Genomic DNA, 19,057 nt, shown 5'->3' with positions numbered 1-19,057 from the left:
ACAGTAGAGCGTCGTTTATCCGAAGGAATTCCAGTCGACAAATTTAAATTTTCGCCAGTGCTGTGGCGCTGTAATCTTTGGCTATGTCTTCGGCTACTCAAATATTTTACGTTTTTGATACTAAATTAACTTCTGAAGTATAATTTTTTATTGTTTTTATATTTTTCAATATATTTATTTTGTTCGTACAAAATAAAAAAATAATTTTTAACGATACAAGTCTTCGTTAGGCTTAACATCGACGAAAATTCAACGCGAAGCGACACGCAACGGAGAAAAATTTCAACACGGGATAAATTAATATATTTTTTCGTACATAATTGGTTATCCGAACGTCCCCAATTGATTCGGATAAACGACGCACTACTGTATATATATACTTAAGGGGCGGCAATTTGTCTTTTTGTCCGGGGCAATGTAACCGCTAGAGTGGGTCCTGGTACTATGCATTTATAAATGAATACTATACTAGATATGGTTTTCATCAGCCATTTTATTTTACTTTGTCTTGTGGCATTAAAGAGGACCTTTTAATCAAGCCCGTCATGGATCACAAATCAGCAATATCAGATTTTTGTGGACTGAAATGGAGCCTGACATATCAGGGACAGATTCACCCTGAAAAATTCCTAGGTTTTTGACTGTCAAAATTCGTTCCCAGGTCTAGAATGGTTGGCTATCACCTTAATCACTTGGCTATCTGGCCATATGAATTTGCCAATGGAGACTGCCAGATGGTCATAGCATTTGTTTGTAATTTCTTTGTAAACTGAAGATGGTTACAGATAACTGAAAATTTAATAAATATCAACTTTGTTCTCAAATTTAAGTTTTATCTATTAAATAAAACATTAATGCTAATAAAATTAAAACTTTGCTCTAAGACAGCATAAGTGTTATTCAGTTTTTGTCTCAAAACATTTCAATCCTAACTTAGATTATTTTGAATAGAAATGGCCAATTTTTTAATACTGTAATCAACAGACAAAATGCCAATAGTTTATTTAAACTACTTAATGGTATTTGTTTAAATTTCAAAATCAATCTTAATGTTAATCCATTATTGTCACAATGACTCTATATCCAACAATTTTGGATGCTATTAATTATGTCTTGTGTTCCTTTCTTTTAATGCATTTCAAATAAAAGAATTATTGAAACATTTGTAATATATCTTTTAGAGCATTATTTTGATTTAATTAAAAAATATTGAAAACAAGATTACAAACAAACATTTATTGCACTACAAATGTATTTTATGCATTAAACAGTTTTTCTATCATGATTGAAACATTTAAAATATTTCTGCTGTATAAACATTATAAGAGACAATGAGATGTCATCAGGAGTTGCTATTTTTCAACAAAAGCATTTGTCTTTAGTAAGAAATTAAAAAATAATGTAGTCTTTCAGCATCTGTACAGGATCATGATTGATTCATATATTTTTTTTTTACTAAACTAAATAAACATGAACATAAAAATAATGCTATCTATACAAAATCTCATATTTTCCTGAGTCACGCATCATCATTATTATTTTTTTCCTGTAAATAATGTTTGATAATTTTACTGTACAAATCCGGCTAATAAATTTAGATTTTTTACAGCACGGATGTATTTAATGAATTATGAGTGGTGAATATCTTACACGATTTGAGACTGTCGATTAATGTCTTTGTTTTGAGTTTTTGGAATGACGACAGTAAGGCCGTTATTGTTGAAAATGGTAAGAGTCGATGAACACGAAATATTTACATAATCCAAACAAATTTATGTTGGGATTGTTGATGAAAAAATATCTAGTTGCAGTACAAAATCACTAATTCATCCATTTCCGACAATTTGGTGCACCACAAAGACAAGGAATCTTATGCTGGTCATCTTCGACTTCAAATTTATAATCATACGTTAACTAAATAAAATAAAAATAAAATAATTATGAGTTTTCAAATTAAAGTAAACTATTTTTTAAAACAGACTCAATGCATCAATAACCAAACTCAAAATTTTAAAATTTATTTCTTTATGAAGGTGCAGAATGAGAAAATATATATATATATATAATATTCCTATTAAGTTGTAGATATTTTATTAATTTTTCTTAATAAATTTCTCTTATATTTAATATAAATAAAGGTTTAACAAAGTATTGGTGTGCATGCACACAAATTTATACAAAAAAAAGTATTTGCTTTAATAAAATTATAAAAACAAAACAAGACTTAAAAAAACCTGTTCCAGTGCCTCAGACTTATATCAATCATCAGAAACACTTAGAGGATCACAGAATGCTGTTATTTTGATTACAATGTTCTATGTTGTTGTTGGGAACAAAATATAATCAAAAATTCATTAGGAAACTCAAAATCTTTTGAGTTTTATTTTGTTTTTAAAGTCTACTAAAGCAAATATTCTTTCTGATTAGTAAATATAAAGGTAACCAAACCATTAGATCACTGATCTTATCTTGACTTCTGAATTTATCTCATGTTTATAATATATCAATAACAATTGACATACAACAATATGGATTTATGCAACTCTTTTATATTTTTTTAAACTTAAATGAAGTAAAATACAACAATAAGATAATGAGAGATTAAAGTTGTCATCATAAATAGAAAAATTTCTAAATTGGTAGTTACCTCTTCTCCTCGCGTAATTCTTCTGTTTGCAATAATGAGAATTTTATTTTCTCTGTCAATTTGTACAACTTCAGCTACACAATTAGGATTACATGAATGATTCATATATCTGGCCAATCCTCCACACAAAGTAGCATCAATAACTCTATTTTCATCCAATCTGAACATGTACACACCCCTATTCTAAAATTAAAAATAATTTACAATTTTATTCATAACTAAAATATACATTATAAATGTTTTTGAACATTTAAAAAACATACAGTGGTACCTCCGTATACATCTGGATTTAGAATACGTCCAATTCGGAATACATCCTGTTTGGACGAAACAAATTTTGCACGGTATATGATTTAATTCAATTATACACACCATCTATGAACAAGTAGCACTATCGGTGTACTAGACCACACTAGACATTTGCGGTGCCAAGGTTTATAACTTTGTTAAATTTCTTCTAATTTTAATTTGTAAGTAAAATTTTATTATTTTTATTAATCATGAATTGCAAAAAGACAAATGAAAAGCAACAGAAAATTTAAAAAAAATGACTCCAGTCACATGGAACTGAAAAAAGAGATTGTTGTGAAATATGAAGGTGGCATGTGTGTGCAAGATTTAACTGTTGCATACTGTATTCTGAGTACGACAATATTGACAAGCGTGAAAAAGAAAGATATTATTAAATCTGCTAACGTTGCGAAAGGAGTTAAATCAATTTCTAAACAGAGATTGAAGACATTAGATCATGTTAAGAAATTGCTTTTGCTTGGATAACTGAAAAACAGTGTGCTGGTGACATCCATTCAGAAGCAATTATTTGTGAGAAAGCTAAAAAGATACATGTTGATCTCATGAAAAATCAAGCAGGAACCAGCCAGGAGAGCGAGGTGTTTAAATTCAGCCATATTTTTTTACATGAGAACGGATTAATCATTTTTACATTACTTCTTATGGGAAAGGTTGGTTTGGTATATGTCCTATTCGGTATAAGTCCAAACATCAGGAACGGATTAAGGTCATATACCGAGGTTCCACTGTACTTACAGATTATATAATACTATTTTTTAAATTCAGAATAAGCATTTTTTTAATACAAGGTATATAATTTATATAAAACATGCAGATTTTTTTTTGTCTAATAATTTCACCATTGACTTGACATTGCATATGATATATTATTTCAGTGTGAAATGAATATTATATCATTTTGTCTTTTAAAATAACCCACTAGTAAATGCAAAGCAGCAACTATGTTATTTTAGTTAACTTTTATTAGATAAAACTTCTATATCAGCAGTTTAAAACTTTTTCCAGTTTACACACCCATTTCATGGAAATGGATAATTTCATTTACCACTTTAATTGTTCATATATTAAAAATAGATAAAGATATAAATGGTTTGACAATGTAACTTTTTAAATAAATCATAATCATAAAAAAACTGTTTTTGTATTTAATGTTAAAACAATAATGATGACAAATGTTTGCAATGCTTTTTGCAGATCATCATCATTAGTAATGCATTCTAAATTACTCAATGTAATTTGAAACGTATAAAATATTTAAAGGTAAATGTAAAACAAATAAGTAAAATAAAAGTTGGCAACATTTGAAAACATGCCATAGAAAATTTTGAACTGACTACATGTAACTTTGTACTTCTTTTAATTGAAAAACTGCTAATTTAAACTTATATTTATTAGCCATTACAGTTTTTTTTTTGCATACTTACTGGAAGTGCTTTTTAATCCAGGTTTCAAAATGCTGCTCTATTCAGATTTATATATAGAAAAAGAGGAGATAACATACATATTGTAAGGGAAATATAATCAAAATTATACTGAAGAAAATTTCAGTTTCAATTTTAAGCTTTAGTAATTGAAGTAGTAAAAAAAAGTAGAATATTTTGTGAAAAATTTTCCACAAAGTTAAGCTTCTATTTTCATAAAGTTCATATTTTTATGAATCTTTTTTAAGTTTTTTAAATTATTACAATTTTTCTCATATTCTATTTTCAGTGAAACTTAAGTCTAAAAAAATAGTTTCATATGTAAATATAAACTGTAATTTCATAAAACAGAAAAAAACTTTTAGAATATAAAAACTTACATTGAGAGATAAAATCTAACATAAAAATGCATTAATATAAAACAAAGGTTGTAAATGTAATATTTAAATGTAATGCCTTTTTGACATTTCCAAGATTTACCAGGACAAAAATTTTTAGTACAGTTGTCCCTTGATAATCCGACAGGTATGGGACCAAAGGTGTGTCGGATTACCAAAAGTGTCTGGATTACCGAAAATAATTACATATTTCGCATTGTTTTGCTAGCATTAACTTACAATATTCTCTACTCCAACTGTTCGAACAGAACTGCTCACATAAAACACACAAAATGTGTGCCATCGAGTAAGAATTGGATGGAGAGATTCACATTGCAACATGCTTCTGTGCAAGCAGAAACGTAACGGGGACAGGTACCTTGACGGGAGGTGCGTCGGACTACTGAGCATGTCGGATTAAAAAACGTCAGACTATAGAGGGACAACTGTAATCTTATTTTATGCATATTTTAAACATTATTTAGACCTTTATAGTCAAATATTTTAATACACACAAATCATATTTTTTGTATAACATTTAATAATTCAAATCTAATATATTCCAAATTTTAAACATGAAACTTGAAAACTGAAGTTAAGATGTTTTAGAAATTCTCTTAAAACTGTCACATATTTCAGTTTCAGTGACATTTGCATTTAGATAACAGAGCTATTTATACAGATTTAATGGAGATTTAGCTACATTTACCATGTCTAAGTGTGGAACATTTCATTAAACAATTTCATTTTAAAGCTTAAAAAGTTGAAATAATCAAAGGAATGAAAACAAAAGTAAAATGTGACATTGCAAAACAATGCAGAATACTACTGAACACTAAACTGGAATGCTAATTTAATTTTCAAAAACAGTCAATTCTCATTTTTTAAAATTTACACCAATTAATTTTTGATCTATCCTGAAATCAAGATATATTATTCAGGAAAAAAATTTGTGAAGTGTCCAAAATGTTTACATCAAGGTCGCCGATATTTTAATGTACATTAAAACATTCTCAGATAATAATTAACATAATTGTAATAATTTAAAATAATAACATTCTTTTTGGAAGACCCTGTATTAAATTTCTTAGAATAGTTTGTTTTGTGATATTTCAAACTGTAATATTTTGTACACATTGTTAAGATATTATACCCAGAAACAAAAATTTATACAATCTCAGATAAAATAAAAGCTCCTATTGAATTAAATAATTTTGGTAAATTATGTTCTATTTAGTTGAACAGTATATACTACTATGCTAATGCAAATAATAGCACAAATATAATGATGAAAAAATTACAGGTAACCCCCGTATAACATGGTAGTTACATTCCAAAAAATTGCCGTGTTATGCGAATCCGTGTTATACGAAATAAAGAACTAGTACGAAAAGGAGGGTTAGGTTCCAAAAATTAAAAAACATGCTATTATATTTTCTTAATTAAGATAAATATCTTTATTAAAATTTTCTTAAGTGATACATATTAAAATAAATTAAACAATGTTTTCTTCGTCATCACTAAAAGCACTATTAACCGAGAGCATTTTCTTTTTGGCAAGTTATCTTTATCCTCTGAGCATTTTTCTGCATTATCTTCAGATCCATGCTTTACCTTTTGCAAAAAGTATGTAATTTTAGATTGCTTGCTTCTAGTTAAAAGATCTTTATAATTTTCCTTATATGGTGCTAAGCACTTATGAAGAATAAAGAAAGTATGGAATAAGGGAAAAACATCTGGCAACATTGAAACAAGTTTCAAGAAGAACCATGTTTATCGTCAGAAGGCGAGAAAAGAAAATTTACATACTTAAGTACTAATAGTTTACGAAAATTATTATTTTCGTGAACTATTAGTACTTAATAATAATAGTAATAATAATAAATAATAATAATAATTAATAATAAACATAATAATAGTTCACGAAAATTATTATTTTCGTGAACTATTATTACTTAAAAATGTAAAAATTTATTACATTTCATGTTGTACGAGGGTTTTACCCAATTCTCGAACCGTGTCAGAGTGAATCCGTGCTATAACAGTACCGTGTTATACGGGGATGGTACCAATTCTTGAACCGTGTTAGAGTGAATCCATGCTATAGAAGTGTCGTGTTATACGGGGGTTACCTGTATATTAAAAACATTATATTTTTACATACCTGTGCTTCATATATAGCTTCATTTCTCTCAGCTATTTCATTTCTTATAAGTTGGCCAATGTATTCTATAACCATTGTATGTTTTTCTATATCTCTAGCAGCATATAAGCCAAGACCCTATTAAAAAATATCAGATTCAAATTTAATTAAATTACATTTTTAAATACATAATAATATAATATTGCATACCCACTTATTAATAAAATAATGTATTAATAATACTAGCAAATACTGAAAATATATTAAAGTAATATCAATATTTATATTTAATACAGTTTCTTCTTTTGGTGCCTTGTGCGTTCTGAATGTTAGCGTCGTCATGGCTAATGTGTTCCTATTGCTGGCTCTTCTGAATAGTTCTTCTGGAGACATTTCATACCAGTCCTTCAAGTTCTCAGCCTTGAGATTTGACATTGTCCTGGTCCTCTTTTTTCAGAGATTTTCCTTTGTATAACAAGTTGTAAGATTTGGTACTTTACACCATTTCTCATCACGTGGCCGAAGTATTCCAACTTTCTTTGTTTGATGGTGTTGAGCAGTTCTTGTTGTTTATACATTCGTCGCAATATTTCTACATTGGTCATGTTCTACTCAGGATACTCTTAGAAGCCTTCAGTAAATCCATATTTTGATGGCTTTGATCTTCTTTACAGATGTTTTGGCTATTATCCAAGATTCAACTCTGTACGATAGCACTGGGAACATATAGCATCTGATTGTTGTAGTTTTCATATCAAGGGTTAGAACATAGCAATTTTCTCATTTTTGTGAAAACGGTTTTTGCCTTTTCTATTCACACCCTATATCATTATCCCAGTTATCATTTAAGATGCTTTTCAAATAATTAAATTTTTCTACTCTTTCAATTTCTTTTGATCCAGTCATCAACTTGCCCTGAGTTGATGTCCAACTTATGACCATATACAGTAAACCTGTCTATGGTGACCACCCACGGTTTTTCAAAAAGTGGTCTTTTAGACAGGTGGTCGTCCAATACAGGTGTTGTGGTAATACCATATTTCTGTACGTATTTTGCATACTTTTTAGCCATTTCTACTATGCAAAATTCGAGGCGAGCAAAAATAAGTGAAGTTTTTCAATGATAGGGCTATATCGGTATTGTATTTCATTCTTATCGAATAACTCGATTTACAAAAGTCGTCATGATTTTATAAGACAGATTTAATACAAATATTTTAAAGATTAATACAATAGTCGCATTTTCTCGATTATAATGCACACTTTCTTTTTTCCGACTTAATTAATTCAACTTGGTTGTTTTCATTTGCTCCTCAGTTACGTGTATTATGTCATCGATATACAAGCACGTTGTATCTTTACATCACTTTGGTTTTGGTATTCGTTAGTTTATACCGCCAAGGAAAATACTGTAGGTCTATGGTAAAATCAATTTCGTTTTCCCACAGTTAAACTTCGCCGCTAATTGCTGTTGTGATAACTTGAATGCGATCATCTAACGACAGCACTTTGCATTTCTTTCGTTTTTCGGACAATTTCCAACAAATTGAAATGAATTTCCTTTGTTGCTAGACTAATTCATTACCACCTGCACCTAATTTCAAGAGTGGGAGAAATGCCCAAGGTGGGTTCAAACGAGAGTTTAGACTAATTCATATTATTATTACTAATTCCTAATATAATTCATATTATATTAGGAGGGGGGGAAACGTTGTTGAACAATAGTTTAGACCAGATATATTTGTGGAAGTGGTCGCTTATTACAGTTGTTGTATGTTGTTTCAAACCAAAAATCGATGCCCGCAGTCGCGTTACATAGGTGGTCGTTTAATACAGGTAACTTATATGAAGACTCTATGGATAAACTATTTGGTGCTAGAAATTTTTGCCTGTTTTGACAGATGGTCGTCAAATGCAGGTGGTCGCCTAAGCAGTTTTCACTGTATTTGGTTTTTTTATGTTGAGATCTAAACAAAATTTCTCACTTGAGGTTCTGACTAGCAACGTATGAAGATCTTTAAACTTGTGGAGAGCAGTGCCATGTCATTGGCATAATGAATGTTATTCAAATATTCCCCATTGATCTTGATGCCAATGTCAAGATCAGCCAGTGCTTCTGAAAAAATATTTTCAGAATATATGTTGAAGAGAGAGGGAGATAATATATAGCCTTGTCGTACACCTCTGTGGATCTGAATTTGCAATGTCAGTTGACCTTCCACCCTGACTTATGTGGTTTGATTCCAGTAAGGGTTGCCAATGATTTTGATGTCTTTGTTGTCAATGCCAATTCTCTGCAGATGCCTGGATCATCTTTTCATGTTGGCATATGTCGAAAGCCTTTGTATAATTTTAAAAATATATATGTATGTCACATCTTATATCTCTGCATCTTTGTATGAGAACCTGCATTGTAAATAGGGCCTCTCTATTGTCCATGAAGTTCTGGAAGCCAAATTGTGTTTCTCCAGTGTTCTCTTCATATTTTTTGTAAATTCTGTTATAAATGATTTTTAATTAAGAAGACCTTGAGCATGTGATTCATGGGGCTGATCATTCTGTATTCATCACATGGCATTGGCTTTTTTTGGTATGATGACAAACTTTGATTGCAGCCGATCATTTGGGATGATGCCTGTGTCATCACAGGCAGATGGCAAACCAACGAGTTGTGGTATGATGATATGTCCACACCAGGAAGGTGATGGTTGCAATGATGCTGTTAAGAAATCTTTTATTTATCAAAATAAAGTATATTTGATTTCTAACAATGTTAGCTGGTCTATCTGCTGGAGATTTCCAGGCCTTCTGGAAGAAAGTTTGAACCAAGTATTGGTGATCACCATCTCTTTCTCTCTCTGCAAAACTGTATGAAGTGAGTCCCTCTAACATTTCTTTCCCTGAGACCATGCGGTCCAATGATGTCTTCCTCCTTGGCCTGTGTAACTGTGGTATTGAAATCTCCCATTGTTATCGTGATCTCATTTGCCTTTGTGTGTTTTAGCACTGCCTTAATCTGATCATAGAATTCTTCAATCTGTTCCTCTCCTTTATCTGCAGTTGGTGCATAAACCTGTATGACATTCATCCTGAATGGATTACCTTCAAATTTGGCCATAATGACTCTACCTGATAGTTGTGTTATGCTATGTACTGATCTCTTTAATGTTTTATTTAGTATCACACCAACTCCATTCTGGTGTTGTTCATCATTGCCGGAGTAATGTACTATGTATTCTAAAACACAACATTCTCCTCTTCCTGACTATCTCATCTCATTTATTCCCATTATATCAATATTTAGTCTCTTCATTTCATGCATTACATTATGAATTTTACCACTTTCATAGATACTTCTGACATTCCATGTACACATTTGTGGTTAACCAAGGGATTCTCTGCACCTTCTGTCCACTAAAAAGCTGAGGAATGAGGGCCAATTGTAATAGGTTTTCAACCATATAAGATTTTCCTGGGAAAGTTAATGCACTGGATTTCCCTTGCATTCTGTATCACAGTACTAAGGCTGTTTTTATCATTTCAGTTGTATCCTTAGCTTCCTGGAGTTAAGTCTTTCTGACATCTATTGTCTTAGCCTTAACCTAGTACTGACCTTACTGTTTCCAAGGCCAGAGATGTTTTGTCTTCTCAGACTATATTCTAGATTTTCGAATAATGAAGTTTAAAGAACTTTTTTTAAAATTAAATTTTAACTTAAAAACATTTTACTTCTTAATTTAATTTTTATCTAGATTATTATAAATAAATATGTTAATAAGTATTTTAAAAATTAGAATAGTAAAAAAAATCACCTGAATGTGTGACCTGGCAAGATAAACATTATTTCTCCATTCTGTTTTCATTTTTCGATATTGAGAAGATTTGGAATGAACAAATTGCTTAATATATGGAGACGTAACTTCTACTCCACCAAGAGAAGACTGAAGAGAAGAACGGGAAGTATTGCTGGTGTGTAAAGTATGAGGCCTATTGAAAGCAAAATTATATTTTAATTTGATGCACAAACATGCATTTTATTAATTTTTTCAATAGTAATTTTTAGTCATTAAAATCATTATGAAATAACTTTTATTTTCAGGCAATAAAGAATTTTTAATATTTATGATTAATTTAGTGAAAAAAATCAAGTAATCTAAAAATCTACACACTATTTTCCATATTTCATGCATGCAGAACTAAAATTTGAAGTTTCACTTGCTTGGAAATGTCATTAAAAAGATTTAATGCACTGTACATAAAATTTTTTCAAAATTCCATATCTTGGTTATGAAATAAAAGATATAATAATTTGATAATTTACACTAGTTTTTTAATAAAGCGTTCAATAATTACAGTATAAATTTTAAATAAACATATACAGTGGGTAATCAGTTAACAAACAGTTTGGATAGCGAACAAATCAGATAACGAACACTTTAATGAACAAATATAAAAAGAAGCGACGGAAAATAACGAATACCAATTGATTTTCCTTTGTCTTCAGGTAACAATTCGAAATTTTTCGGAGTGTGGGAGACGTCAACATTGATGCTCAACCCAATACCGATCAGATAGTATTCCTCCAAATTTTGAAACTCTCCCTTGTAATTCCAGCTTTTTGTTTACCTTTCTGACAAATAATTTTTTTAGTCTTCGCGAGACTGTCGTCAGATGGGCACTTATTAAGTTTTGTATCAGGGCTTATTTACAAAAGGTGAAAGTTTAACTGTTCCATTGGATATTCATTAATATTTTAATACCAAATTTCAAATTTCATCCGGGCCTTGCATTTAAATAATTTTTTGTGGGCTAGTTGATTTCTGTTCTCTGAATTTTTGTAAGTGCTTTTCTGAACTTTTTATTTAAAAAAGAAACTGATAATATTACGGAGACTAAAAAGAGGAGTGTCAAGAACTGTGCTCATCATAGAAACCAAGTAAGAGATAACAGTCAAGGTAGAAAGTGGGTACAAAATGTCTGATGTTGCTAATTGCTAAGCAGTATGACTTAAACAGGTCTACAGTAGGCACAATCTTAGCTATGAAAGATATATCAAGAAGTTTCACGCTGCTAATGGAGTAATGAAAATCACATCTGAGAAATAAAGAGCATTTTAGAGCTCACAATGGAACCTGAAACTGATCTGATGACAGAAGAACTCCAAGAACTCTCATATGAAGAATACTAAGAAACTCAGCGAGATGTGTTTTCTTTTGATAAAGAGGAAGACGAAAGAGGATGCTGACATCTGCTACTAAAAATCTTTTGGAGAAGTGGGAGGATGTCAGAACAACAATCATCCAAGTGGCATCCAAACCAGAATAAGGTTAATGGTGTTGGGGATCTGTACAATTACAATACTATTAATTACTTCCGAAAAATCCTGAAGAAAAGAGAAAAGCAATCGACATTGGACAGATTCTTTAACCCCCACAAATGGAAAAAACAAAACTAATAAAAATGCAAGACTGCATATATACAGTGCGTGATCGGTTAACAAATATAATCCATTCCAAGACTTTGTTTGTTATTTGAATTGTTCGTTAACCGATTATCGATTTACCATATGCTTTTATGGGAATTTGATTACTTCATTCCGGAGACTCCAAAAAATAAAAAAAAATATATAAATGTAGTAAAGAAGTATATATGTAATAGTAAAAATATATATATATGCAATCTTGCATTTTTATTAGTCATGTTTTTCCATTTGTGGGGGTTAAAGAATCTGACCAATGTCGATTGCTTTTCTCTTTTCTTCAGGATTTTTCGGAAGTAATTAATAGTATTGTAATTGTAGAGATCCCCAACCCCATTAACCTTATTCTGGTTTGGATGCCACTTGGATGATCATTGTTCTGACATCCCTGGAGTTCTTCTGTTGTCACATCAGTTTCAGGTTCCATTATCAGCTCTAAAATGTTCTTTATTTCTCAGATGAGATTTTCATTACCCCATTAGCAGCTTGAGACTTCTTGATATATTTTTCATAGCTAAGATTGTGCCTACTGTAGACCTTTTCAAGCCATACTACTGCCTAGCAACATCAGACATCTTGTGCCCACTTTCTTTTCTACGTTGGCTATTATCTCTTGCTTGGTTTCTACAGTGAGCACAGTTCTTGATACTTCTCCTTTTAGGCTCCATAATATTATCAGTTTCTTTTTTAAATAAAAAGTTCAGTAAAGCACTTACAAAAATTCAGAGAACAGAAATCAACTAGCCCACAAAAAATTATTTAAATACAAGGCCTAAATGAAATTCGAAATTTGGTATTAAAACGTTAACGAATATCTGATGGGACAGTTAAACTTTCACCTTTCGTAAATAAACCCCAATGCAAAACTTAAGTGCCTGTCCGACAGTCTCGCAAAGACTATATAAAATTATTTGTCAGAAAGGTAAACAAATAGCTGGAATTACAAGAGAGAGTTTCAAAATTTGGAGGGATACTATCCAATCAGTATTGGGTCGAGCGTCGATGTTGACGTCTCCCGCGCACCAAAAGGTTTCGAATTATTACCTGAAGACAAAGGAAAATCAATCAATATTCGTTATTTTCTGTCACTTCTTTTTATGTTTGTTCAGTAAAGTGTTCTTTATCCGATTTGTTCGCTATCCGAACTGTTCATTAACCAATCACCCACTGTATGTAATTTTACTATTACATATAAATAAACGTAGTAAAAAAGTATATATTTTTTATTTTTTGGAGTCTCCAGAACAAATTAATCAAATTCCTATAAAAACCTATGGTAAATTGATAATTGTTAATGAACAAAGTCTTGGAATAAATTATGTTCGTTAACCAATCACCCACTGTATTAGAAAACATATATGATTTTCTGACATGACTTGTTATCATGAATAAATGATAAATTCTTTAATAAATAAGCATTACTTTACTTATAATTAAAGGGTATTTTCAGCTATTGGTGTGCCCTCTTATGAATTATAGAGGAACTTATTATAAATGAGTGATTTGTTCATATTGTCACAGTCACCTAAACACTAATATCTAGGTAGCATGTAGATGGCTATAGTATTGTATATAAAGAAATTTAACATATTTTTGTATTTCATGCTTTTTTAATTTAATTATTGGTAAAATATAAATTTTATAAATAATGAAAACTCTTATAAAAGAATATTTTGAATATACAGGAAATCCTCATTAGTTCAAAATTCAAGGGACAAAATAATTGCAACTTTGAATTATGTGAAGTTTACATCAGTTATGTGGAATTTGGCATATTATACAGAAATATGTAATTTATTAAGTAAATGGAATATGGCTATGTGTACAGAACACTATTTTCATTAATTAATAATGATATAAATACAGTATGACCCTGCTTAATGCTGCCTTGCTTAATGCTGATTCAATATAACGTAGTCTGTTTGAAGCCTAAAAGAATAGCTCAAAATTTAAGCCAATTTAAATTAACATGGCATTTTATTGATTTGTACATAATACGATTATTTACGAAAACGAAGCAATCAGAAAAAGGTGTACTTTCTTTAAATCTATGTTTGTTTGGTGCAATTTTGGAAAAAAATATAATGTCATGGATGCCATAGGCAATATCGGCTTTCGCCTGACAAGAATTAACTGATAAATGCATGAATGAAGTGTGGAAGAAGTTATGGCTGAAAGTATCCAAGAATTCTCAATGAAAAGAGGCTATCGCTGTATCGTTAGGTTGATCAAACTCAACCTAATCGATACAGCAGGACTAGGAGATGTAGCTGAACAGGATAATGCAGGTTTCTGGTGAGAATCTTATCAATGACGATCTTCAAGAACTGGCAGAACAAGGAATTCATGAGGAACTGGAAAATAGAGATTCTGAAGATGAAGAACCCAAAAAATTTCTCTACAGATTTCCTTAGTAAAAGTTTGGTAACGATAACTGAAATTGTTGGTCAAACTATAGCAAATGATCTAGATTTTGAAAGGAGTGCAAAAGCAAAATGAGGTGTTTTGATGGGATATTCTGCTGCTGACATTTGTTTAAGAAAAGAAAAAGCGACAAATAAAACTTCACGACTTTTTTGAAAAAAAAAAAAAAAAAAATTTCATAAAAGTCAGGACCTTTGTCACAAAAATATTACATATTGTTATTATGGAAGTAGGTTTACGTTATTTGAAAAAAATGAAAATATGGTGAATGCGAATTATATTAATCAGATTTCAAGAAAAGAACTTGGATAAAATTATTCTTATTGGATCATGTTTACAACCTGCAGCATTTATATCCTATCCTTATCCCTCATATTATAAAATCACTTTTACCATTAATATTTATAAATAAAATTCAACAACAACAATTGTAAGGACTGCAAATACATAATATTTGTTTTACTGAAAGTTAAAAAAAAAAAAATGTAAACACATTTGTATACAGCAGAGCGTCATTTATCCGAAGGTCGGTTATCCGAAGGAATTCCAGTCGACAAATTTAAATTTTCGCCAGTGCTGTGGCGCTGTAATCTTTGGCTATGTCTTCGGCTACTCAAATATTTTACGTTTTTTATACTAAATTAACTTCTGAAGTATAATTTTTTATTGTTTTTATATTTTTCAATATATTTATTTTGTTTGTACAAAATAAAAAAATAATTTTTAACGATACAATAGTCTTCGTTAGGCTTAACATCGACGAAAATTCAACGCGAAGCGACACGCAATGGAGAAAAATTTCGACACGGGATAAATTAATATACTTTTTCGTACATAATTGGTTATCCAAAAAATAAGTTATCCGAACAACCCCAGTCCCCAATTGATTCGGATAAACGATGCTCTACTGTATTATTATTTTTTTAATTTTGTTTGCATGTAAGAAAGTTGCATTTTAACATTGGCTTATAAGAATCAAATCTGGATGAACAATCCCAGGAATTTTTCAGAGGTAGTCTCTGTTCTGGATACAATGGGCCTGTCCCTCACCATCTGATGATCAGAAGGTCCTCCTAGTGCCCAAGTGAAAAAAAAGTCCTTTTAGTGTCCATAGGAAAGAAAAGTAAAAAAAAAAAGTGATAATAAGATATTTCAAATTCAATATTTAAGATATACAGGCAACACTCATATAATATTGAACTTTTACAATGTTTTGCTTTAACATGGATAGAAAATTGCAACAAAACTTTCATAACATGGTATTTCTGAGCTTTTTTGTGGGAGAAATCCTGCTATTGTTAGATGTAATATTTCCATTCCTTTCTGCTGATTCACGAGTTTTAGAAAAAATTAGGAATCCCTGCACTTTATTTTGTCAGCAAATCCCCATGTTAGGTATTGTGTTTGTTTGAGACCATTAAATATTTGACAAGGAAGCATAGTTTGTAACTTTTAAGATTTCATTAAGGTTATTTTGATTTTTATTTCATTGGTTATTAATTTTTCATAAATATGTATCAATAAACTTTGGTATTATAATAATTTCTTTGTTATAAATTAAAATCCATTTCTTAATTATGTATAACGAAAAAAAGAGCACTTCTGAAAACAAACTCTAGAATAAAAGAAAAACCAATCTAGAATAAAGATACAAATTTTGGACTGTCTTGAAAAAAGATATCACACACTACAAAAGGTTTAAATTTAAGCAATAATCCAGATCATGAATAAAGATGAAAAGAGAATTGCTAATGCTATAGAATTTTCTATTTCTGTAAATTCGATAGATTTTTTTTGTTAACTTTTGGAATATAAACTCCTTTTCTCATACTGGTTTTTAATCCCAGGTAACATGGTTTCATACTCCATGAGATTTTAATTGGAACTTAATTATCGTGTTATAGGAGATTGTCTTTAGAACTGAGTTGAATCTTTGAATGAATTAAGTTATACCAATATTAAAAGTGCATGGGGGAGTCTTCGGAATAATTTATTTTAAAATAATTATTACACAATAATTATTAAAATATTTACATTTTATCAAATGAAATGCATTAAAAATTTATCATCTGTCAATATAAGCTTGCATAAACTATGTTCATTGTTTTCAATGACAGAAATATTTTCATTGGAAAAGCGATGTAAAGAATAATTTAGTAATTGAGTAAATAGGAAGATAAAACACTTCCTATTTACTCAATGTAAATTGTGGTAAATGACAATAATCTTCAGAGCCTTTTCAGTTATTTAAAATTCTTAAAACACAAACTATTTGAATTTTTGCCTTGTTTGAGTTAATTAGAATTTTTGCTGCTAAAGAATGTTAATTTGGCTGAACTGTATGAAAAGAGTGAATGAAATTCTAAAATCTAACAAAAATATATCATCTCATTTTTATAAGTATTGAACGTAATTTATTAAAAACAGTAATAACTAAACAAACATCCTACAAACAGTGATACATATATCTCAGATAAAGCAAATGAGATGAAATCAAATGAGAAAATATTCTCATTTGATTTGTTGCAGAATATCTTCACTTTATGGGTTTTCTTTTACTGCATCTGAATTTCATGTATCTGTTCTTTTTAATCTGGATTTGTTTGCTTTTGTTTCATATATCTATATTAATTTCATGAAGCTAAGCAATTTTGAAGCACTGTTCTTAATTTTGTGTTCCTTTTAGTTAAAAATTTACATTCAAAGAAATAAGATTCTAATTACTCAGCAAAGTTTATGCCTTACTGTATGCTTTTCAGCGTCAAACTTAAAATTCCAAATTTTCATTTACACTAAGACTTAACCTCTAAATTGATTTATTTCCAAAGCCATTTCTATAAAATCTGTTTCACCAGTCTTTTTTTCTATCATTAATTCTTGTGCATCTTCAGCAATCATATCATTCCTTGAAACCTTCCTCTCCTAGTGACATAGGTTCTACTATTGCACAAATTCCAATTTTTTCTGGTTTGACGTTATTTCCTGAATAAACTAATTCTAGCAATGCATTTTCTAATTTATTTACAACAATTAATATTGACAGTTTTACTTCAATTATCTTCAGTTTTAATGTGTTACATGATGTATGCTTCAATTCTGTAACCCTACCATACTCAACCTGCGGCCCGCTGAGCTTTTGTGAGTGGCCGGACGTGAAAGAGAGCGGAAAATAATTACGTTGAAATAATTACCATTTCTGGAAAATAGTGCCTGATCAATATAAGACTAAAAAATGTGCTCAAATTTTACTTGTGTTGTTCGCATCAACGTATCTATGTGAAATGTCATACTCAAAAATGAAATATGCAAAGAACATATATAAAACTGGCTTACTGATTCACACCTGGATGCCATTTTACGAGTAGCATGCAGCAGTTACAAACCTGATTTAAATGAATTGACAGCCGAGCGGTCAAGGTGGCAGCCTACCGCTCTGGATTGAATCCGGTCGGGTCAGGGAATCCCCCAGGAATTTTTCAGAGCGTGGTCTGTTCAGATATGTTGGGCCCTGTCCCTAACCACCCGGTCTCACCATTGTGGGCCTGGCCGAACCCAAGCCAACAACAGTGCCTGCTATAAGAGGCCCTCTTAGTGCCCACAGGGCGGAAAGCGTATTAAAAAAAAATAAAAGATTTAAATGAAATTGTGAAAAAATGTTCGCAATATCAAAAGTCACACTAAATTTCTAGGGTAAGTGAGAAATTAAGTAAGTTTTTTTATTATAATTGTTATGTTGCGGCCCGCGTGTAATAGCTATCATGTGTATGTGGCCTGACAGAAAAAAATGTTGAGTATGGTGGCTGTAACCGTATGAGAAAAAAACTGTTATAGAAGTATTATGTTATATAAGGGTTGCCTATATATAAATTTTTATGTGAACTTATACAGAGAAACTGAAATATTTCATCTAAAAAAATAGATAGATTTGAGGAATTTAGGATAAGAAAATAACAAGGAAAACCAATAACCATAAATTAATTTGAGTATTCTTCTGAAAATTAGAGTTTGCAGATGGTTTCAATATCTCTATTACAATTCAATTTATTGTGTTATGATATAATTTAAACATATTTTAAAAGACAAAAATACGCTTACAATATAATAAATCAAACTTCCAATAATATGGCTAAAAATACACACACAAAACAAACATATCTTACTTTGTTCTTGCTTGAATTCATTTATTAAATGACTAAAAAGCTAATTAATAGTAATTTAAAATAAAAATAAACCACTTATTAAAGAATCAACAGT

At 30.2% G+C, this 19,057-nt stretch overlaps 1 protein-coding gene across 1 annotated transcript in view; it reads right to left on the bottom strand.

Annotated features, from left to right (window-relative positions):
* Positions 1–1,444: 1,444 nt before the first annotated feature.
* The window catches only part of LOC111636712 (histone-lysine N-methyltransferase 2C-like), a 211,817-nt gene continuing 194,204 nt past the window's right edge, over positions 1,445–19,057 (bottom strand). Inside the window, exons 31-34 of the mRNA XM_023382016.1 lie at positions 10,713–10,887; positions 6,922–7,038; positions 2,648–2,830; positions 1,445–1,914 (exon numbers count right to left, since the gene is read on the bottom strand). Of these exons, the coding sequence (XP_023237784.1) occupies positions 1,822–1,914; positions 2,648–2,830; positions 6,922–7,038; positions 10,713–10,887 (568 nt within the window). The 3' untranslated portion in view covers positions 1,445–1,821. The remainder of the gene's footprint in view (positions 1,915–2,647; positions 2,831–6,921; positions 7,039–10,712; positions 10,888–19,057) is intronic.

Source organism: Centruroides sculpturatus, unplaced genomic scaffold (genome assembly GCF_000671375.1).
Source record: "Centruroides sculpturatus isolate CEXI.00-Female unplaced genomic scaffold, Cexi_2.0 scaffold977, whole genome shotgun sequence".
NCBI classification, from domain to species: domain Eukaryota; kingdom Metazoa; phylum Arthropoda; class Arachnida; order Scorpiones; family Buthidae; genus Centruroides; species Centruroides sculpturatus.
This window is presented reverse-complemented; position numbering and strand designations above follow the sequence as displayed.